The sequence below is a fragment of the Jaculus jaculus genome, chromosome X (assembly GCF_020740685.1).
Source record: "Jaculus jaculus isolate mJacJac1 chromosome X, mJacJac1.mat.Y.cur, whole genome shotgun sequence".
In the NCBI taxonomy this organism is placed as follows: domain Eukaryota; kingdom Metazoa; phylum Chordata; class Mammalia; order Rodentia; family Dipodidae; genus Jaculus; species Jaculus jaculus.
Window position 1 is genome coordinate 22,351,477 of NC_059125.1, and position 25,247 is coordinate 22,376,723.

General features: G+C 34.7%; 1 protein-coding gene across 2 annotated transcripts in view; it reads right to left on the reverse strand.

Moving 5' to 3' along the window:
* Window positions 1-25,247, reverse strand: part of Il1rapl1 (interleukin 1 receptor accessory protein like 1) — a 1,362,835-nt gene that overhangs the window by 1,113,884 nt on the left and 223,704 nt on the right. For both annotated transcript variants that reach the window (XM_004663684.2, XM_045140535.1), the window contains exon 2: window positions 3,804-3,909. In XM_004663684.2, coding sequence (XP_004663741.1) covers window positions 3,804-3,885 — 82 coding nt within the window. In that variant the 5' untranslated portion in view covers window positions 3,886-3,909. The remainder of the gene's footprint in view (window positions 1-3,803; window positions 3,910-25,247) is intronic.

The following is a 25,247-nucleotide window of genomic DNA, read 5'->3' on the forward strand; positions in this document are numbered from 1 at the left end:
TGTCTTAACTGCTTATCCATCTCTCCAGAACAAATTCCACATTTAATATGCAATAAGTAAAGAAAAAAACAAACCTGCCAGACTTCTGTTCACCTGAGTCTTAACACAGATACTGGGAGGAAGCTGTCATAATTTACATTATGAATAATAGTTAGCAAAGCAAACACTTAAAAATCTTAATTCAGGGCTGGAGAGATGGCTTAGCAGTTAAGAGTTTGCCTGTGAAACCTAAGGACCCCAGTTCAAGGCTCAATTCCCCAGGACCCATATTAGCCAGATGCACAAGGGAGCACACTCGTCTGGAGTTCGTTTGAAGTGGCTGGAGGCCCTGGCACACTCATTCTCTCCCTCCCTCTCTCTCTCTCTCAATCTCTCTCTCTCTCTCTACCTTTCTCACTATGTCTGTCACTCTCAAATAAATAAATGAAAAAATGAACAAAATTTAAAAAAATCTTACTTCATACTTTATTTGTCATTTTTTTTCATAGAAATGCATTTGGCTTCAGAAATGATAAATAGGTATGTGACAATTGTATTTGTGAATCAAAGAACAAATGCTGAACCCCAGTCTAGCTTATGTCATCATCTTATCAATATTCTCCAACAATCCATTAGTCTATGTGTGTTCCTCAGTGCTCAGATAAAGTTCCAGTTTTATTAAGAAATAAACTCGTGTCTCCAAATTAGAGTGTATATAATGAAAAGGGGTTATATTTGAATTCCAAAAATCATAGATCTGACTTATGTAGAAAGAACTGAATAATAAAACAATTTTTATGTAATGACATTAAAAAATTATATCAATGACATACACAATACCTGTTTGTTAACTAAAATGTTCATGATCCACAAATAACCTCAGTAAAAATTACTTTTCCTTCAACGATGCCCTGAAGTCTTTTCCATGCGCAATGACTTTCCCAATTTTCCTCTTTTTCTAGAAGACTCCTTATTTCTCTTACATGAAGTTGTTTTCATCATAACATCAGCATGATTTTGATGCTTCTTAATGTAAGGGACTGTGGTAGTTTGAATAGATGGCCCCCAATATATTCAGTTCTTTATTGTTTGTAGTTTGTAGTGGTGGGTTTCAGATTTCAATCTAAAGATATGAAAAGTGTGCCTAGCAGGAGTCCCTGAAGAGTGCTGTGGCTTTTGGCTTTAGGCTTGTGCTTCTCTCTCTCTGCTTGGTCCTGTGAAGGCAGGCCAGCTTCTTCTATCATTATGGAACTTCCCCTCAATCTGTAAGCTTCAATAAATCCCTTCCTCCATAAATGTGCCTAGTCTGGAAGTTCATCTCAGCAAACCTGAAGCTGTCTGCTACAGAACTTGATACCAGGAGTGGGGTGAGATGAACCTGACCATGTGGATGCTGATCTTTTGGAACCTTTGTTTTGGAGGAATAAGCATACACTTGGTGCTTGCAACTGATGATGTCTTCTGGAGTGGTAAGTTAAGTTTTATGGACTATTCTGATGACAGTCTGAGAATGCTAAGTGCAGACATCATTGAACTTCGATGCTTGGCTTATGAGCTTTATAAGGGGAAGGAAAGACTGTTGGAACTTGGCTACTGGCATAAGAGCTGGCTGCATCTTGATGCCCAAGACCAGAAAGTTTGGTCAAGGTTAAATTTGTAATGGACTGATGTGCTTGGCTAGAGATATTGGACTGAGAGACTTAAGATTTTAAGCTGGAAAACCTCAAGCAAGTTAAAATTACATGCACTGAGACTGGTTTTAGGTTACTGAATCTGCTATTGTCAAACACATTAGCAATCTTAAAGGAAGATGGTCAATTGCTTTACCATTGAAAGGATGCCTGAGGAAAGACTATCATAGAAATGCAAATACATTTGGAAAGAATTGACTGGAAAAGGAACCTACTTTTCAAGGTTATGATTTATTTTGTCTATAAATTAAAAATATTGCTGTGTCCTGTACACTTGGTATTGGATTCAGAAGCATGAAAGATGTGAGGAGTGGTCATGAATTACACATGGTTCCAGGAGCTGCTTCTGAGATGCGGCATGAGGCAGGGCATGATGCCCTGATAGGCTGAAAGAGCCTTTGGAAGATGAACTGTGGTTTGCAAGGGGACCTCAAGATGTTTTGTATATACCAGGACTATGCAAGTGCTACCATAGAGCACACTGTTGGCCTGGGATGGAAGTGTTCCCTGGTTACTCTCCCCAGCAGGAGTGGCAGAATTGGAAAATCTGGAGACTGCCAGTCTTTGGTTGTATTGGACTTGAACTGCAGAATTTTGATGTTTGATTGATGGTGGTTGAGTTTGCATTGTTTTAGTGTCTCCTTGCTATGCCTTATACCAGCTGAAAATATTTACTCTGTGCCTTTATATGATAGAAGTGTTTAACTTGTTTGATTTTACAGGTCTTAATATCTTAAATTGGTCAAGACTGTGAGGACCTTTAAAATTGAACTGAGTACAATTTACAATTTACAATGTGTAATGGTTATAAATCTATTGGGGGCCAGGGGTGGAATGTGGTAGTTTGTTTGTAGTTTGCATCTGCAGTCACTTGGCTGGAGGCAATGTCACTGGGTGGATCTTAAGGTGTGGTGATGGGTTTCAGATTTCAATCTAAAGATATGCAAAGTGAGCCTAGCTGGAGTTCCTGAAGTGTGCAGTGACTTTTGACCTTTAAGCTTGTATTTCTCTCTCTCTCCTTGTCCTTTGAAGGCAGGCCAGCTTCTTCTTCAATAAATCCCTTCCTCCATAACTGTGCCTGGTCTGGAAGCTCATCTCAGTGAACCTTAAGCTGTCTTCTACAGGGACTGAAATGGATGCTTCAATGTTCCAATTTGTGATAGCACTCTAAAACCTCTTCAGCATTCTAATCTTCCTTTCTCTTTTTCTTTCTCTAAAATACAGGGAAGCTAGGCAAATGTACATTTTATTCATTCATGCATAAAATCTGTAACTTCAAAACTTCTAAAAAATAAAACTTCTGTAATCACATAGAAAGTGAAAAATTTAAAGATTTATCTTACCAATTTCTTATGATACAAAGCTCTACATCAATATACATACAATTTAGTCTTAGAATCTTCCCTAACTCCCAAGTATCAGCAGTAAACTAGAAACTCATATGCTTGAAAACATATGAAATTTACTTAAACTTTAACATAAACAAATTACCAACTCCTTTCATTATGTTTCTATTCTATTTCCGAATAAAATTTTTGGACTACATTACATCATATTTTTGTAGATAACATCAGTGTTTTATTTTGTTCACATACTTCCAAGTCATTTACTAAAACAACTGAAGTATAATCCTAAAGCACATACTCCAAATGCATAGTTGATAGTGAAATAGTTATGTTGGCTAATACCATGAAAAAATAATCAGCAATAGTTTTCAATACAAAAAATAAAATGGAAGTTTGTAAATAAAATCACAATGAATAATTGAATAAAAATGCAAGTATTTGATATAGATGCCATTAAAATTCAAGGTAATCAATAAGATAATCCAAAATAATTGTAACTCACCTCTACTTATTTAATTGCTCTTAATAACACCCTCTCTTTCTCTCTCTCTCATATCTATATCTATATCTATATCTATATCTATATCTATATCTATATCTATATCTATATCTATATCTATATCTATCTATCTATCTATCTATCTATCTATCTATATATATATATAATGTGTTTGCACAATATGGATTCCTATTGCTTCCCAACCTCTCAAAAATCATATTTATATAAATGATGTACCATAAATCTAAACCATAATAAATAGAAAAATGTGGGAGAAGTACTTCTTACCAGAGCCTCTTTTGGTCACAACCTTCAAACTCTGAGTGAAAGTAGCATACAGGAGAATCAAATGTGGAATAGGAGCTTTCATCTTCCAGCTCTTAAAGGCTGTTCCCTAAAGAAACGATTAAAAGAAAAATATATTTTAAAAGTACATAGAAACTTTATATTTTATATAAAAATATTGTTAGTACATATGGTATACAAATATATAGTGAGAGAGACTTTCACTATGTTGTTCTTGCTGTCCTCATACTCTCTATGTATGCCAGGCTAAACTTGAAATCATCACAAGCCCCCTCAAACTGCCAAACTGTTGTGATTACAGGGATGAGCCACAAGATCTGTTACTTATACAATTATTTTTTAATCATGCATAAGTGAATAAATGAGACATAAAGGAAACTTATGAAGAGGATCACTAGCATTTTCTAATGCGTAATGTTTTTCACATTAAACTGAAGACAGCAATGCCCAAAATATGTTTCCATAAATTTCTCAAAATTATTTCAAATCAAATATTCACCCAATATTCACTTAAATTTCCAATGAGAGTTGCTACTTCTATTTATATAGGAAGAAACAATCTCTTCCATAGTACCCTTTCTCTAACGATTGATTTTTCATTGCAATAAAAATGAAATAAAACAAATATTTGAAAGATTTGTGGTTTTGCTATTCTCTTTCAAAAATTCAAAACATTCTTCAGCAAAATTTTAAGACATTTTCCTCTACTGAAAGGGTGTACTCTGCTAATGAAAGCTATAAAATTTTACATCATTATCTCTTATAATAACTTTATATTAATATAATTAGAAAGGATATTACCCTAGTGTTAGGACTCTCAGGTTGCAAAATATTCCACATGAAATTAACTAAGTATGCATTGTGTTATTCAGAAAATCATCATTTTTACATCTTATTAAAGGTAAAATTGTTACAATTGCATATATTTAAGCTATAGTATAGTAGGTTGATATACATGTACATTATGAAAGGTTTATCACAAAATTTTAGTCAACACATTTATCATGTAGCTACTAATTTTTTTTCATGAGATGCCAGGATACTTAAAACGTACTCTCAGAAAGTTTAAAGTATATAGTAGAGTACTGACAAGTATAGCCCATATTGTGTATATTAGATCCCCAAAGTCTATTTATTTATAAGGACAAGTTTATCTTCTTGGGCCAAAATCTTTTCATTTCCCCACCCCTTTGCAGGACTTGGCTACTCTTATTCAACTGTTTATTTTCTCCTTTGTATAAGATAGAGATAGCAGAATAGAGGTAAAGGACTGAATTTCAAAAGTAGCAAGTCCAAACACAATTAAAATATATGTCAACTCATAACAGCACAAGCTTCTTCTAACCTTTTTGATTACTGGCCATATCTACCTGTCTATCCTTAGTAATTTGATAAAGATAACAATACTGGAATCGTGGTTTGGAGGTCACACTTTTTTTTCTTTTCTTGTTCTCCCATAGTCTCAGATGAATTATAATATTTTAAAAGATTAAATACCTCACATTAATAAAATGCTGTTGAAATTCATTCCAACATAAAACAAAATCAAAATTGCAGCACATTGGTATCATCATCATTTGTATGTGAAAATAAAATAATTTTAAAAATAACATTGAGGATAAGTTACTTTTACTTTAGCACACCATTAAATGATGATCGCCTATTTCAGTTTTCTAAGTAAGTACAGGAGGTTCACAAAAAGGTATAATTGAAACCTAATCTTCAGAGCCAATTCATCAGACATATTTGGGAAACAGCCACATTAAAGTGCAAGACTGAGTCATACATTCTTAAAACCCAAACCCCATTTCCCAGCCACCTCACTAACTAGAGCTGCAGGAAACCTTCAAGTTGATATCTTCAGCCTTCAGGTTAGCAGTGAGAATCAGTTCCTTTCTCAGTGTGAGTTTAATCAGCACTGCCCAAGAAACTCCAGGATCCAGATATATACTGCAAACCCTTCCAGCTTAACTATTTTATTACTTTACTCTTGTTCAAAATATGATTTTTTTACCCATTTTATTTTTATAAGGCAGATTTCTTTACCCATGTTATTTTTATAAGGCATACAGGCCAATGTGCAATTCTATTTCTTAAAATTAAACTGGTTTGGGAAGCATCATTTGGTCACCTTAAGATCTTTAATTGAATCTGTTGAAGCTGTTTATTAGAGGGGGAAAAAGAATTATATAGTTTTTCAGACTTAATGTCTTAGTCAATCTGTAATAATCTTTACAAATCTCTTTGAGAAAATTCATTGTATTCTTAACTGAAAGACAGATTAAGTATACCTAGCTATAGATATCTAACTTTTTCTATTGTCAGCAAAATTAAAATTCTTACCCAGAAACAGCAATGCAAATGGTTTACAGCAGTTGCCTATATCAGCAGGGGATAAATTCCAACACCTTCAATAAATACTTGAACTTTTCAATAGTTTTGATCATGGGCAGGTTTTGTTTCTCACCTATACACTCATACCAGTGATAAATTTTAACTTATACATCAGATTCAGTAAAACAATATACATGTATTAAGATACACTATAGTAAATTCTATGAGTTCTCTTATCAATATCTTGCCATAAATAAAATGTCTTGTACTGTACTCACACTTCTTGTGATGATGTGAGATAATGCAATGCCAAATGATAAGATGCACTGAAATAAATGACATGTATATTATGGCATTGAGTTAGGCTACTTATGTATGGTTGTTTTCCCCCAAGTGTTATGATTCCATCATAGTCAATATAACAATAGAGATGGTGGCAAAACAGATAAGAATTGAATGACGACGTATACAGCATGGAGAGAGTGTATAGAGCAATGATTCACATATCGGGGTGACTGAACATGACAGCATGAGATTACGTCATACCAGTCAGACCAACATGATATTCATGACTAATTTATTTTTGGAATTTTCCATTTAATTGTTTTAATACCGTTTATTGTGGGTAACTATGAAAGTGAAACTTTTGACAAGGGGATTAGTAAATAGAACTTTACTGAGATTCTAATTTATTTTCATATTGCTATGTTAAAGTTCATATCTCCAGTGAAATATTTGCTAATCATTTTATTTTATTTATTTATTTGAAGGATAGAGAAAGAAGGAGAGAGAGAGAGACAGAATGAGCATGATAGGGCCGCTAGCAAGTGAACTTCAGATGCATGTATCACCTTACACATCTGGCTTTACTTGGGCACTGGGGAATTGAACCTAGGTCCTTTGACATGCTCATTAACCACTAGTCTATCTGTCCAGCCTACGTGAAAAAAAATAAAAGTTTAAATTAATGAAGAGAGAGACTTAAATTTTTTTCACCTCTTCTCTTTTAATACTGACATTCATCTCTTGGCTTCACATAGACCATGGTTCAATCTTACGTGGAATGAGTACATCACAGTGGAGAAGAACAGTAAGTCTATTTGGGTTCTTATTCCAGCTTTACCACTTAACCACTTGTGTGAATCAGAACAACTAATTTGTCTTGCACTTGGTTAGTTACTACATTTGCAAAATAAGTACTGCAACAGTACACAACTGATTAAGTGTAGATCAGAACTGACAGAGACAGATCAATGAACAAATGATGCTGCTTTAACTGCAGGTCATTATTATTCCTATTAAGAATATTATCTACTCACACACACTTTGAAATATTTTGTATTCAACAGTTACTTTTTGCATTCTACCCCAAACTATTTGCTTATTTGCTCAAATACATTTGTTCATTTACCTTATATTGTAATAGGCTTAATCCTATAAGTCAAATATGTATTGTATTCAAATATATAACCCCAATGCTCAAAGAATGCTTGTTGGATGAAATGAGTAAGTTAAGTAAATGAGTGATTGTCACTGACAGTACATATAGTTCAATTTTGTCTTACAAACTTAACATTAGATAAAAACAATCAAAATAAACTAGTTACAAAATGTGTTCTATATTGCAGGGTAGACACATGACAATGCAAGGCAGTATAATAAAGAAGGCAATGAAGTAGATAAATAGTTACCTACATGATTCCATTGATCCTGTTGCCAAATAATATGATGTACTAGAAAAATAGAGGGAAGAGTCTCTCAATTCAACTTTAAATTGGGTCTGGTTAAGCCAGAGAAAAGGGCTTTAGGGTCTGGAGTAATAGATTTGCAGCTAAGTATTTGCCTGGGAAACCTAAGGACCCCAATTTGCTGCTCCATTCCCCAGTACCCTCGTAAGCCAGATATACAAGTGGCACATGTACCTGGTATTTGTTTGCAGTGGCTAAAGGCCCTGATGTGCCCATTCTCTCTCTCTCTCTTTTGCTCTCAAATAAATAAACAAAAATAAGAAAATAAAAAAGGGCTTTAAAAGGAATAAAATTTCATGCACACTTTAAAGGAGAGACTTTCTAAGGAAAAGGAGAGGTCTAGGACAAAGAATGAATCAAGTAGTACATGTGATTTCAGAATAATGCAACCCTTCTGCCAACAAAGGTACCATCTGCATTCAAACAGCTGGGATGTTCTATTTTATCATCATCTCTAAGAAAGGAACTGTGTATGTGTGATTAGGCAAAATATTTTAAGGCTTTTTAATGACAATGACAGTAGAAGAAACAGAATAAGAGAAAGAAAATATGAGGCTACAAGCCAAAGTTAGAAATTAGAGTGGTATAACTTAAAGATGGAAGAAAAGACCATGATCCAGTGAATACTTGTGGCCTATAATAACTAGGAAAAGTAGTTTAAAAATGGGGCTGGAAACTATAGCTACTTGATATTTGACAAAGGCCCGAACAATATAGACTGGAAAAAAGATAGCATCTTCAACAAATGGTGCTGGACAAACAGGATAACCACATGCAGGAAACTAAAACTTGATCCACACATTTCACCATGCGCAACACTCAAATCCAAATGGATCAAAGACCTCAACATAAGACCAGAAACTCGAAAACTACTGGAAGAAAATTTAGGAAGTACTTTCCATGAGATAGGAATGGAAAAAGACTTCCTGAATAAAACCCCAGTGGCTCAAGTTCTTAAACAGTCACTCAACCATTAGGATCATATGAAGCTGAAGAGTTTCTTTACAGACAAGCATATAATAAGCAAAGCCAATAGAATACCCACAGAATGGGAGAAAATATTTGCAGGTTATCCAACTGATAGAGGCCTTATCTCTAGAATGAGCCTAAATAATGGTACCAAACTGGCTGTATTTACTGAAAAGAAAACTAATAAATTAATTAAAAAAAATGGGGCTGGAGAGATGGCTTACTGGTTAACCGCTCGCCCGTGAAGCCTAAGGACGCCGGTTTGAGGCTCGGTTCCCCAGGTCCCACGTTAGCCAGACACACAAGGGGGCGCACGCATCTGGAGTTCATTTGCAGAGGCTGGAAGCCCTGGCATGCCCATTCTCTCTCTCTCTCCCTCTATCTGTCTTTTTCTCTGTGTCTGTCGCTCTCAAATAAATTAATTAATTAATTAATTAAAAAATGGAGAATGGGCTTATGATTGGATATGTTTGACTTGTTTCCCAGATCCAGCTATGGGTACCACCACTGATGGGATCAGTTAGCCAAATCAAGAGCAATTGGTTTCCCACCATGGCTGTGTACCACTATTGTACTTGTGTGAACATCATGACAGGTTATTTGCTGCTAAATAGGTTAGACCATAAGTTTCTTGGACAAATATTGGTCATTTTCCCCCAGTCACCCATGTAGCACCTTCTGGCACTAGATGCACTGACTGACTGGGGACTGACTCTCTTCCAGCTTCCACCCATGCCATTCCATTTTATGTGTCAACCACATAAGGTGTCTTCAGCAGTAGGGTCTTACCACTAACCTTTGGTAGGTCATCAAGTACTCTGACAGTAATATTTCTTTTAGGAAACCTTGTAGGTCTCTCTGATCAAAAGCTCATTGTGGATGATAACCCCATACTGGTACTGGGAGTTACAGGTCAGTGCCCTCTAAGAAAAAGAAGAAAAAGATATCTAATATACAAGAATTAGAGAGGAGAGAGAGAGAGAAAAAAAACTGTAGAAGATTAAGGTTAGTCTTCCTCATACCCTCTCCAGTGTCTTGTGTCTCAGGTGTTCCCTCTAAGGGCCTGGTGAAGGTTCAGCCATTTGGTCTGCCTTTTAGTATGTAGAATTTTATGGTACTATTGTCATTTGGGTCTATATTTGTGTTTCCCACCCCCTATGTTGCCCTCCTTCCCTTCCCCACCCATCCTATTGACTAGTCCATGAGATGCTTGCTGGGTATGTAAGGCAACTTGGGTAGATTCAGGTTAGGTGCTGTAGATGAGTGAGACTATATGGTGATTTTTTTTGTGTGTGATTGGGTAAGTTCACTGAGAATGATCTGTTCCAGGTTCAACCATTTTTCCTCAAATTTCATTGTGTCATTTTTTCTTACTGCTGTATAGAATTCCATTGTGTAGATATACCACATCTTAGTTATCCATCCTTCTAGTGATGGACATCTGAGTTGATTCCAGCTCTTAGCTATTGCAAATTGAGCTGTTACAAACATGGTTGAGCAAATCTCTCTGGCCTGTGGTTTGAAGATTTTAAGGTAGATACCCATTAAGGGTATAACTGGGTCTGTTGGTATCTCTATAGTCAGCTTTTTCAGGAGGCTCCATATTGCTTTCCAAAGTGGTTGTACCATCCTACATTCCCACATACGGTGGATGAGTGTTCCTACTTCTCCACATCCTTGCCAGCATTTATTTAAATAAAGTGTCTCTCATTTAATTCCTCCAGAAGAAATATAGGTATGTCAACACTTTGATTTAAGGCTAGAAAAAAAGTCAGGTTTTCTGAACTGCACAATTTTTAGCTGGATGTGGTTGAAAATGCCTATAATACCATAACACTAGCCTGGGATACATAGTAAATTTCAGGCTAGAACTGAGTCTTTGTTGGTAGCTTGAGTTGAGTCTTATGAGACAGTGTGCTGAGAACCCAGATAATCCATACACAGACTCCAACCCCAAAGAGATTATATGAGAATATATTTATGTATTTAATATGAAAATTTAGTGATAATTTGTTAGGCAGCAATTAGAAATTAATATACATTTTATTGATTGCATTAATAAAATTATATATTTTGTACATAGATGCTTAGTAAAGCATATTGAAGCTCAAGTATTACTATATAAAGTATTGTTGTGTTGTAGAGAATTTTTGTATCATTCACTGTAAGAATTTTTGAAATGAATTGCTTGGAAAAATAGTCATAATATACTATTAATAGATGAAATGAAATTATAGTGCTGTATATAACCCTAAGAGATGCTATTTGTATAGATGACAGGAATATGATTAGAGAAAAAGTAATCATAAGTCATGACACAGATTTTAGATTCCTACATAGTCTTATATTTTTGTCCATTTAAATATTCATTGCTTTCTATAAACATTATATTGTTAGACTCACAAGTTGGGGCATTATGCCAGAGGCATTGCCTCTCCTTAATAACTTACTGCTGCTCCCACAATGAACAACCCACAAATTAGGAATGAGGGAAAGAATAGTACCAACATGTGTTGTTTCTATACTAGGTATGTCCATAGCTAATTAATAAATATATTTAGGCTGGAGAGATGGTTTAGTGGTTAAAGCACTTGCTTGCAAAGCCTAAGGATTTATATTAGATTACACAAGTCCCACATAATCCCAATACGCTAGGTGATGCAAGCACACAAGGTCACATGTACACACAAGGTGGCACATGCATCTGGAATTCAACTGCAGTGGCTGGAGTTCCTAGCATGCCAATATTCTCTCTCTGTCTCATAAAAATATGTTTGTTTCATCTTAAAATTGTCTTAGATGGGGCTGAAGAGATGTCTCTATGGTTAAACATGCTTGCTTAGAAAATCTGCTAACCTATGTTTTATTCCCCAGCGCCTACAGATGCAAAGAGTGGCACAAACATTTGGCATTTATTTGCAATGGCAAGTGACACTGTCACACTCATACACACATGCACATAAATAAAATATAAATACTAAAAATAATAAAAATATATTATTTAATTTCTTTAGAGAAAATGTCAAGAAATCATACTGTTTCATTTTTTCCAAGAATCAAGATGATTAACTAAAATTTTATTTTACATATCCAAACATACTTTTCAAAACTCAATAACTGGGCTGAGGAGATAGGCCAGTGGTTAAAGGTGCTTGCTTGTAATGCCTGCCAACTCAAGTTTGATTCCTCAGTATTTATGTAAAGCCAGATGCAAAAAGGTGGTGCATGCATCTGGAGTTCATTAGCAATGCAAGAGACTCTGGAACTCAGCACTCTGCTACTCAGTTCTCTCCTTCCTTCCCTCTACCTTCAGATGTATTAAAAATAGATGTTGAATTGTCAGTCACATACACACATTTTTCTGGTCTGTTTACAGTATCAATTATATTTTATAAACATATAAAAGACTCTAAATATTTTCTGAATACTTGAAAGAATGGCTTGTACACTAAAGAAGAGATATGTCAGTAAGTACATACACATGATACTATTTTAAGTAGATATTTGCAAACCAGTAATGAGCAATAAATATTATTAGATATTTCAATGGAAAATTGGTGTATGTTGGGACTGTCTGATTCTGTATGTGAATATTTGCCTTTGAATGGGATATTTAGTTTTATTTATTTTTATTTAATTATTTGAGAGCAACAGACAGAGAGAGAAAGAGAGAAAATGGGTGTGCCAGGGCCTCCATTAGATCCATATCCAGAAGGAGAACTAAATATATTTTAAGGAATGAGATCTTTAGTAACTGCTTGTTTTAGTGGAATAGTGACTGGGATTCATGATACTAGAAAAAGTATGCATTATCAAAGAGCTGTGATGCTCATAGAATCATCCCCTGAAAAGTCTAACATTACTCAGTTTATCCAATCATAGCTTAGAAAATTCCTCCCACTAACTGATGATTTTCTGCAATGACATATCAGAAGAAATATACTAGGAAATTCTGGTTAATGTCTCACTATTTCTTCAAATTTGGACAAATTACTCATAAATGGCATGCCCATATAGAGTTTCCTTTATCTTTAAAATGAGAAGGTAAATAGTCTTCATCTCAGAGGATGACTGTGATAATAAAATTCAATCATAAACAGTCAACATTAAGCACTAGTGCCTAAGGGGTTCTATGTCAGCTTTTATTGTTATAAGTCAGAAAACTTTTACAAGGAACATTTGAAATGATAGTCTTAACTGAATTAACTATGCATAAATAATTCAAAGCTCAAATTACTGTGAACTGTTGACAAAACTGAAATGTTTCACACGCTGCTAAAATTTCTTGAAAATTCACTAAAGCTTATCCTTATTGGTGACAGCAGAAAACTTAGTAAAGAGGTGAAACTGACTAGCTAAAATAGAAAGTGCAGTGTACATGGGAAACAGGAGAATAAATAAAACACTGCTCAGGTTCCATCTGCTGCTTTTCTAATTCACCTTTCTTATGGATTCAGGATTCATCATTCCCTCCACTGTAATTCAGGTGCGAATGTACATATCAAGAGGAATTTGGGGTTCTATGATCAGTAGATTGGATGAGGCAGAGGGGAAAACGCAAATATATTTGATCATCACTCTTGCAGGCAGCAAACATGATCCTTGCTGATTGCTCTTCTTTGTCTGCTATTCATGTATATATGGATAAATATGATTGCCTTCATATTTCTGTACATTAAAAATTCAGCATATTGAGGAAAATTACTAAAAATACCAAGCAAAAGTGGTTTAATATTAATTAATGCTCCCGCGTTAGATGTTAGTTGAAGGTTATAGAATATTTTCTTTCATTTTCTGATTTATATTCTCTAAATATGTAGCCATAACAAAGTTATGTAGGGCAGAATATTTGGGGCAATGTTTCCTTTGGAAGCTTTCAAAGGGAGTGATGTCTCAACCCATGCCAAAGATGTTAGTCCCAAGTGTCAAGACAGAGTGTTTCTTCAAATTTGTTGTAGCAAGGTTTCTTTATACAGTGCTATTAACACTTCATGGTAGAGAATGCTTATTTGTTGGAGGCTGTCCTTTACATTTTTAAATGTTTGGGTGTCTCTATGATGTCTACCCATTATGTGTTGGTGCACTTTCACTCACTTGTCGCTAGCAAACATGGCCTCAAATTTGCTAAATAATCTGTGGACTCCACTAATCACACATGCCACCATTACCCAGACTCATTAGACTTGCTGAACAAAAAGAAAATCTGTTTTTACAGCATGTAGCACAGCAAAAATAGTCAGCTTTTTAAAAGTGCTAATAGTCAACATAGATTTAGTTGGTGAGAAGTTAACAACTGAAGCTGCAGGTAACGCAACTTGAGAATGTCTCCTATGTTACAGGAAGTTAATTAATAATTCTATAATAGAAGAAATCAATGCACACAAACATTAAAACAAACAGAAAAATAACCACTCTATCGCTTTTAAAATGACCATTAAAATTAAGAGTTGGAATATTTTTAGGAGACAGTATAATAGCCCTCAAATATGTCCATGTTCTCATTCCCCAGAACTGATATACATTTTGTCTACATATCAAAAAGGACATTGCCAATGCCATTGAGCATTGTGAGAGGCAGGAGTTATTCTGGGTGACAAGGGGAACCTTGGGTAATCATAAGGTTATTTATAAAGGGGTCACAAGATTGTCCAAATGAGAGTAAAGGGCATATGATGTTGAAAGCAGATATTAGAATGTTGAAGTCATGAGCCAGGGAATGGCACCACTCACTAGGATCTGGGAGATTTGAGTAACAATTACTCATCTGAAGTGCCTGGACAAAACAACTCTGACTTTTACTTCTAAAATCTCATTTCAATGAGCTGTAAAAGAATAAATGTATGTTGCTTTGAACTACCAATTTCATGATAATTTATTATGGCAGTAACATGGAATCTAGTATAGTTCAGAAATGAGAAGAAAACACATGATTATTGTTTATCATTATTATTTGTAGATAAATGTGGTGTTATAAATGACATACTTGATTTTACACATTCTAATAATAATAATAATAATAACAGCCTTTATTGTGTACTTATGAAGCACTAGGGAGTGGAATACATATTTTACATGAAGTATGTTGTTAATCCTTACTAATTAAGAATCAGAGATGTTCATTTTTTGTCTCTATAAGGTATTTTACAAAGATAATGTAAATGGAAAATTGAGTTCTTTGTTTTCTGCTGACAACATTGTAATCACTTTTAAATAAAATAGAGTTAGCTGGGAGCAGTGATTCAGGCCTCTAATTACAACACTCAGGAATCTGCAGAAGGAGGAACACAACTTTTAGGCCAGTAGGCTATATAGTGAGTTGTAGGTAAGTCTGGGCTACAGTTGAGACCTTGTCTAAAAAGAAAAAAAAAGTTTGTTCTGATATTTTTATTCATGTCTGTGTATATACACACAAATGAGAATATACTCTATACCTATTAATCCACTTGCATCTAATGCTTTTTCTGTGCTAAGTGTGTGCCTGCGTATGAGCTAAAATTCTACCCATATGATATTTATGTGGTTTTCTGCTACATATTGGCTATAGTTGCTCAAAGATTTTTCTCTATCTGATGCTACTGCTTCTTTATTGCAGTAGCTGTACTATCTCCTCAAAGAGAATATAAATTACGCTATGCCTGTTTGATGTGGTTGCTTTTTTAAGTTCCAAGCTCTTAAAACACATTTTTCCTTACTTGGAATTATTGTAAGATCGACTTTTTTTCTTACAACATGACATCTAGAAATGTCATGTATTAATTAATAATCACCTCTACAGTTTCAGAAGATTATAAGAAATCAGCATTTGGTAGTCAATGCTTACCAGAATTCACTTTGGTATTCCGTATATCATCTAGCTCCCTGAGGTTCTAATGGGAATATAAACTCATATAGATGCTGTAATACTGGAGAAAAAAATAGAAATAATCCCAATTCCCATCATTATTTCAGTTTATATTCTTCTGAAAAAAATGCAAACAAGTCCACAAGTCCTACAATATGATGGAGAAGTCTTAGGAAATAGAAAATTAAGGAATTTGAATATATATATGGTGCTTGGATGCCCAATAATATCAACTGGTCAATTTTATATTTAATTATTTAAAAATAATATGTTTGATTGATTTTATAACCTTGTTTATTAAAAAAAATCTTCTCACCAGAACACGAAGTCTGAACAGAAGTGTTTAAAGATGTCGTTGGAAGGCACTGCCTGAGATCATTCTGTTAATGTTGGCTCTACCTTTGCTCCTAAAAGATTCTCCTTGAATTGATGACAGGCTTGGGAGAATTCCAAAACTTCTATACTCTACTCTGTGTGCTTTACATTGTCCCATTCTTTCTTTTCTGGTCATTTCACTTAAAACTGTAATTCATGCTGACTGACACTCCCATTGAAATTTGTCTGCACCTAATATATTCTAACAGCTCCTATCATGCATTCATTCTATTTGCTCCCTTCAACTTTCTCCCATAAAGACATGACATATTAGAAATATGCTGGCTAGGCAATTTTCCTGCCAAATGCTGCAGATTCTAATTAAATGATTTACAAAAAGCATTCATAACAAAAGGCTAAATTATAAGACCTTGGGAATGCAATCATTGCCAGGTGGGGAAGGATAGCAAGGATGGCATAAACTTCCCTTGGCCTTTGGAAAAGACAGAGTGACATAATGAAAAGCCCGCAGCTCTTTGCATTATAAGCACTGGGCTTCCATCCCAGCTATGTGACTTCAGGGAAATAAGTTTATATCCTGTGAATGATTATTTTTAAAGACACATGACACATAATAACGGCCTTTTATATTCCAAAACATACAATACAGGCTGGAGAGATGGCTTAGAGGTTAAGGTGCTTGCCTGTGATTCCCAAGGACCCATGTTCAACTCTCCACTTTGATTCTAGTCAGCAATAACACTTTGTCTAGAAAAATAACATTTTATTCCAAAATCTGTACAAAACTCTGTAATTTAAATTAAAGTAATCAACAGAGAAACAGGCTGATGAACTTGAGGGTCTTTATATTACACAGGCCTGCTTTAAAACTCTATACTTAATTTGATGCTTGTATTTTGGTATCTTTTTTTTTTTCTTACAGATTGGAGTCAAAAATGTGTAAGCTTCAGAAGCAATCAAAATGACATCCTCCTCAACTTACCATATGCACATAAGTGACTCACTATCATACTTCTTCTCTAGTTGTATAAACATTTTCAATCTTCCACAAATCCAAAAACATTGAAATTATAAGGACATAACAAAATCTTCAACATCTGGTGAACACAATTCTTTATATATTACCAGGTTGGTAATTTCTACCACAGACATTTGGAAATAAGTGTTTAGGTATTTTGTAATAATAATAAGTGACAAGGCTGGAGAGATGGCTTAGTGGTAAAGTGCTTGCCTGTGAAGCCTAAGGACCCTGGTTCGAGATTCGGTTCCCCAGGACACATGTTAGCCAGATGCACAAGGGGTGCACACATCTGGAGTTCCATTGTGGTGGCTGGAGGCCCTGGAGCACACATTCTCTCTCTCTGTCTGCCTCTTTCTCTCTCTGTCTGTAATTTTCAAATAAATAATTAAAAACGAACAAAAAAAAATTAAAAAAGAGACCCTGTCTCAAGAATTTAAAATAATAATAATAATAATAATAATAATAATAAGTGACTTAGTTGCTAAGCTTAGAGACCATATATCCCATAAACATTAAAATCATTTTGAAGTTAGTCAACCTCTCTAGGATAAGGTCACCACTTCAAATTAGTCATGGAACACTGCAATGGCATAGTCTAGCAATATTCTTTAGCCCTGTAATCTTACAACTCAATTTCTTATTGAAGTTAAAACATGCAGTTAAAGGATATTTTTTCTCTAAAACTAGGAAACAATCTATCCCAATAGTAACCCCAGGTTGTCTGCTCTATCAATTTGAAACCAAAGAGTGTTATACTATACTTTGTCAAAGGAATAGAAAATCTATCTAAATTACTTTATTTTAATTAGACAGATAAGAGTAAAATTTAAAATTTTACATTATTTGATTTCAATTTTCCCACTTGTTTTATGACAGTGAAAGTCCAAATACCAAAAGATAATTAAATATTTATTTGATCAGGCTGGAGGGATGGTTTAGTGGTTAAGTGCTTGCCTGTGAAGCCTAAGGACCCTGGTTCAAGGCTCAATTCCCCAGGACCCACGTTAGCCAGATGTGCAAAGGGGCACACACATCTGGAGTTCGTTTGCAGTGGCTGGAAGCCCTGGCAAGCCCATTCTCTCTTCTCTCTCTCTCTCTCTCTCTCTCTCTCTGTTGCTCTCAAATAAATAAATAAAAATAAACAAAAAAATTAAAAAAAAATATTTATTTGATGGCTATCTCCAGTGTGGCTCATCATTTCCAAATCTTTCATATGTGTATGTGTTTTCTCCACTCCTCTGCAATTTGGGCTGCTGATTTTGCCCATCTGATTAGTCAATGCAGCTTGATTGCTATTATTAGCTATGGCATATATGATGTGACACATATGCTAATAGCTTTATTTTGTCTGAGCCAAGTGATGGGTTTGATATAGGATGCCCTCTCCTCACATAGACTCATTTGTTTGAATACTTAATTCTGTCAGTGGTACTGTTTTGTGAAACCTTTGTAATTAAATGATTTACAAAAAGCATTCATACTGTTTTGTGAAACCTTTAGGGGAGAAGCCTTGTACGTGGCAGTGAGGCCCTGGAAACAGGTATCTGTGCTTTGAGTTTTACTTATAGTAGGGGTCTTAGAGTCCAGTTGCCTTTGGAGTTTTTGAGTACTTTTACTTCCTCCCTGTTGACATGATGTGATGTGATAGCAACTGCCAGTTCTTACGCCCTTCCCAACATGATAGAATTACCCTCAATATTATAAGCCAAAAAATAACCCTTTGTTTCCACAACCTGTTTTTGGTAGATTATTTTCTCCCAACAAGGTAGAAACTGATATGACACAATAACCCTATTTTAGGTATCCAATCAACAAAGGAATATACATTTGCAAAAAAAGAGTGCTATATTAACACTGATTATTAGAAACCTAAAATAGGGCACTGTGTTGTATCAGTTTCTACCTTGGTGTTTTACATATATATATAAGATATGTAATATATCATAATATATATAATATAGTATCTTTTATTTTAGGAATTATATATTATGTATATTAAAGCCAACTCTATGCAATAGGTTGAAAAAATCTTTATCTTTTAAAAAATATTTTATTTTTATTTATTTATTTGAGAAAGGTAAAGGGTCAGAGCCAGAGAAAGAGAGAGAGAGAGAGAGAGAGAGAGAGAGAGAGAGAGAGAGAGAGAGAGAGAGAAAATGGGCATGCCAGGACTTTCAGCCACAAACTCCAGAAGCATGTGCGACCTTGTGATTCTGGTTTACATGGGTCCTGGGGAATCTAACCGAGGTCCTTTGGCTTTGCAGGCAAGCATCTTAACTGCTAAGGCATCTCTCCAGCCTGAAAACAACCTTTATCTTCAAAGAATTGATAAAATATTTTAAATAATAAACTACAATGATATAGTTTCTATAGCATAAAATCTAGATTTAAAGGACATATATAAAGAAAGCAAAGACCATTTTTCCATACCCTTTCTCATAAATACATTTTAATCTAATGCTGAATTTGATCTAAGAGTATTTACTTCCTTTTTTTTTTTTTTTTAACTTTCCTTAAGGTTAATGACTAGGAATTTCTGACAGGAGCACACAGTACCAATTTACAGTGTCATTTCTGTTCTTCGAAAGAGCCAGTTCTGAAATAAGTACTATCTAAGCAGCAGATGTGTTTATAGATCAACATATTGGATTTTGTATAATACAAAGTAAAGATCAAAGTGCATAAAATCAATAAAGTCAAGATGATGGGAATCAGAATTTCGTTAAAGAAGACCTTTTGTTAGAACTACAGAGTTTTATTTTCATGAACATAAAACCAGAGGTGACAAACTGAAATCCACGTCAAATGTTTAATACATAAGATGTTCAAGAAATTCAGGGTTACTATGTCTGTATAAATGTGGCATGTAACAATACTGCAAGGGGCCTGGAGAGATGGCTCAGTTTATAAAGTGACTCCCTGATAAGCATGAAGACCTGTGTTCACAACCCTGCACCCACATACAAGTAGGAGCCCAGGTCTTTAATGCCAGTACAGGGGAGGCAGAGACAGAAGGATACCTGGGACTTGCTGGTTAGCTAGTTTGGATTAATTCTTAAGCTTCATGTTAATTAAGAGAACCTTGTCCCCCCAAAAATAAGTTTGAAAGACTTCAAGAAACCTGACTTCAACTATTTGACCTACACATTTGCAACCACACACATAGAAAAAAGCATTCACAACTACAAGAAGCACAAAGATACACACAAAAGGAAATACTTTGAACAACTTATTCAACATTAAGATTTCTACCATGACAGATTGCTAGGTACATATATTTGCAAGTCGGTAGCACTGAGCAACAGTTTTCATTTAATTCAATGTTACTCAACCTAAATCAGAAGGATTCTAAAAATGCAAAAGTCTGCTTTAATTGCCTATTGTTTACTAACCTTTTTTGCCTTTGCAGTTCAGATAATCTCTAAGTCATAAACAACCACAGAGGTCATTTAATAAAGTACATGCTTACATTCAAACAAGCGTAGACACACAGGGAACGTGTATTAAATAAGAATCAGAAGGTAGTAAATGAACATTTTAGAAAAGAACTTATTATATATGCATGTTTATATCTATCTATATTGTCTATATCGAATTTGAATATAACTTGGGAACTAAAGTATTATTAGCCCTCTCAGGTAAAAAGACAGTGGAAGTTTTGTACAATAATTAAATTGTTCTCATATTTTCTTGCAAACTAATCTCAAATTTTATTTAAAGAACAAACAGTTTGAACCACTAATGATAATAGATTGCATGATAAACTTTCTACTTCTATGTAATTGATTTCACAGCTAATGGCAATGACACTGCCATACTCAGGAATGTGAATGTGCCAATTCATCTGTTCATCTGAAAGTAAACTGATTGTAAAGAGACTTTTAGTGATTAAAGTAATAATTGAGTTAAGCAATGATTTTTCTTTAGAAATAACTAGTATTTAAGTTACACAAATATGCAAGTCTAGATCCTTAAAATTTATGTATTTTCAAATGGTATTTATTTTAAAATCCCTCATTAGATGATTCATCACCTCTAGAAACTGTAATTTTCTCTGGTTTCCTCTCAAAGAAAGTTGGAATTCATTTTCTGTGCTCTATCAATGGATCAATTTGGGAAAAAAACTCACAGAGGAACATACATAAATCATTATGAATTTTCATTAGGATGACTTTTAGGCATATTTGCCTACATGATACATTTTGGACCTGAGATCTTGCCAGGTAAATATCTATACAAATATCCTTTTTGGTCATCTGTAATTTTAACACACACACACACACACACACACACACACACACACACACACACACACACAGTATTTTGATTATATATACTCCATATTACCCTTCCTTATTCATCTCAGTTTCACACTTTCTTCCTGTCTCTTACTAGTGGTTATGTTATGAAACAGAGTATCTCTCTCTAGTTAGTTGTAATAGCCATTATTTCACTGAGGAGAAGAACGGCTTCCTAAGGCCCTCCCCTATTTACAACAGAGTGTTGACAGGCCTCACCATGTGTAGGTCTTGTGCAGGTAAACAAAACTATTATGAAGTCATGAGTACAATGACCTTGTTATATCCAGATGCCAGAATTCCAGTGTTTCTCCCCATTCTCCAGCTCGTGCATTATTTCCCTATCTTCCACATGTCATGAGTGTTCAATTCCACATTGCTCATATATATCAGCCCCTTAAGAGCTTATAAAACATCATAGAAGATGGTACAGAAAATCATGTATGAGCTGACAAGCTTCTTATAATATAAACATCTGCCTGCACTCCACCTTGGGGTTCTCTTATATGTAAGCAGTCTTTACTTCATTTTTTAATTATGCAAAGGGGGGAATTAAGACAGATATTTAAACGGAGGTCCATGGGCTATAGAAGTGGCTCAGCAATTAAGATACTTGCCTACTGTTGCAGTCAGCTTCAATGTGCTGGCAGAAACCACCTGATCAAGAGCAGTTTGTGGGAGGACAGGGATTATTTTGGCCTGAAGTCTTGAAGGGAAACTCCATGATGGCAAGAGAAAACAACATCACCTCCTCGCCAACATATGGTGGAAAACAGCAACAGGGGAGTATGCCAAACACTGGAAAGTGGCAGCTGGCTATGACACCTATAAGCCCACCCCAACAACATGAGAAGTGCAAATAAATGTCAGCAATTAAAATCTGAATTTCTTTAAATTTTGCTGTTTTAACACTTTAAATTTAACTTGTATTTGGCTTGCATTGCGATGATCGATGTTAATCATAATTACTATTTATTCATGCACTGTATTCAACAGTATATTAGGTATTTATACACACTTTCTCATCTATTCAAACCCTGTTTAATGGTTACTATTAGATTCATATGATAAAGGATTAAATGGAGGCTTACGGGAGTAAGGTAACTTGTTAGCAAGCAGACAAGACACAACTCAGTTTCTTTACACCATTCATTTTAAAGATGATACAATATTTTATTTTTACTCACAAATTTCATATTTTAATTTATGAGGATGGTTATTTATCATTTTTAATATTCAATATATTTAAATAGGAGACATTTTCATTTTTATATATTTTATGACATTTTCTTTGTAAGCATTGTTATAGAGTCTTATGTTGTAGAGCCTTATTGAAAATTTTCTACATTGCTGTTTTTTATGACCCATCCATACCAATTGACAGATCATACCCATTTTGGATTTACTGAAAGAAATAGATGCTAGCTCTGTTTGGGACACTGTAAGCTTTTATAGATAATTGGCTGTCTGGGTAACATTCAACAGCCTATTTTGGCATTTGTTTTTCTGTAATTTTAAGATTTTGTATATCCTGTAAAATCCAAGGAGAGATAGAACTAGGTAATTGCCCAGATTTGATATGTAAGCTTCCAGTTACTGATGATTTCTGACACAAGTTTTGATTACAATAATATTCTGCATGCATGGCATTTTGTTTGGTTCCTCCCATATGGAGGGTCACACTGTTACAAAATATTCTGAAGCTGGCTTCGCTTCATGATGACCTCATACTTCACAATCTATATCTCCAGAAAAGGACTGAAGTCTAAAACAGACTAAATAATGTTTCCTTCTACACATTGATACACTATGTTAACCACTTCAATCCTAGGATTATTGAAAATTTTCGTGAACGCCTAAAGAAAAGGAGAGAAAGCATTTAGGCATGACTGATCTATAGGACAACAAATATGTACTTCTATGAAAATGCCCTATGTAAAACATTACACATAGCTATGTGTATGGATACACTCATTGAAAATAAAAAAAAAAAAAGAGAATGCTTTCTAGATAAAAGACCTTATGCAGCTGCTGATTTTACCTTAGTGATACCAGGATTATCATTGGCTCAGAAAGTTTCAGTTCAATTTCTTCATCATTTCTTCATATCAATGGTCCCATCAAACCTTTAATTTAGTGGTTTGATATTCATCTCATTATTGGCTAGAGTACAGATATTCTCTCAGGCCTCTTGCATTTATCAGCTGTAATTATTCTTGAAAATAAGTTTTCCTGGGGTCTGTGGATAAAGCTCAGTGGCAAAGCACATGTTTACCATGTCTCTTGCCTTTGGTTTCAAGTACCACCACCAAAAAGGTTTTACTTATTTTAATGTGACTCGTTTGAAATACAGTTGGTACAGAATATACATGCCAAATACAGGCTTCTTTCCCCTTGTTTCTTTACAGAATAATGAGTGGGGGTACTAGTAAGCTTCAGTGATGACTAATGAGGTTTCTTCTTCTAGTATGCCTATGAACTAACAGGTTTTTAAATATTTGATGTGCCCCAATTCATTGCAGTTGTTATTCTTATTGCAGTGGAAATTGTCCTAACTTATGCTGTGTCCTCATCTTTAATTTAAGACTGATACCATTGTATCCAGTGCTTTTTTTCCCCTGCAGGAGATAATGAGGTGCTGATGAATCCCTATGATGCTTTAAGAAACAAACAAAAAATTCTGTGTCATTGAATAAGGATGTTACACATTCTTCTTGAGGAGAGTGAAAAGAAATTCTTTTAAATGAATCCTTTAGATTTTGTAGAAATATGTCATATCATAGTAAAAAAAGGTGTTTGGAAAACATAGATGAAAGAAGAGACAAAAGAGGATATTTGTGGTGTATACTGACAAAATGAGCAATTCTCATAGGTATTTTAATTGACAAACACAAAGATATATATTTTTTTAATTATAATATGTTGCTAGAAAATATCAGAACAATAGCTGGGCATGGTGGCACACACCCTTAATCCAAGCACTTGGGAGGCTGTGGTAGAAGGATTGCTACGACTTTGAGTCTGCCCTGTGACTACATAGTGAATTCCAGGTCTTCCTGAGCTAGAGTTAAACCCTACCTCGTAAAACCAAAGCAAATCAAATCAAATAAATAAATAAATAATGCAAAGAAGAAGAAGTAAAATCAGAACAAATTTTAGATAGTCTTTCATTTTCATTTATGAGAGACATCAAACAAATCAAAACATTCATTTTTCCTTGACAAACTATTATCTCTGCTTCATGAACCTGGGATTCATGGTCCTCTCCCTTCAACTCTGTAGACTTTTTTCAGACAACAGCACTTTGACAACAGGATTTAGCTCTCTTATAGTTGGAGAACTGGGCTCAAATAACAACATCCAATAGCATTTCTAATGAGTTAACTGGGATGTATTGTGCCATCTCTAATTTTACCAATAATTTCTAGAATCAGCCTCCTACCTAACAGAATGCTGTCATTCTCCTCTAATAAAATACTGTTTTCTATGGAATCTGATATTTAGCTATTTTTGTTTCACAATATAAAATCACCTCATTCTGGTTATTGAGATCCAGAATCTTTTTTTTTAATTTTTGTATGCAAGAGTTGTCATTGGAGTGTATGTTTATGTACATTGGTATGTGTGTGGGTGCACATGTGTGAGCAGGTGCACATGCATAACTGTGTGCATGTGTGCAGAAGTGAAAAGGCAATATTGGGTGTAATTTCTCAGGTATTCTGCCTACTTCTTTCTGAGACTAGGTCAGTGTGTGAAGCTGAAGCTCACCAATTAGGCTAAACAAGCTCATCAGTGAACCCCAAAGATCCTCTTTCCTATAGCTAGGATTGTAAGTATGTGCTGCCACATATAGCATATTTACTGCATTTTGATCCCATT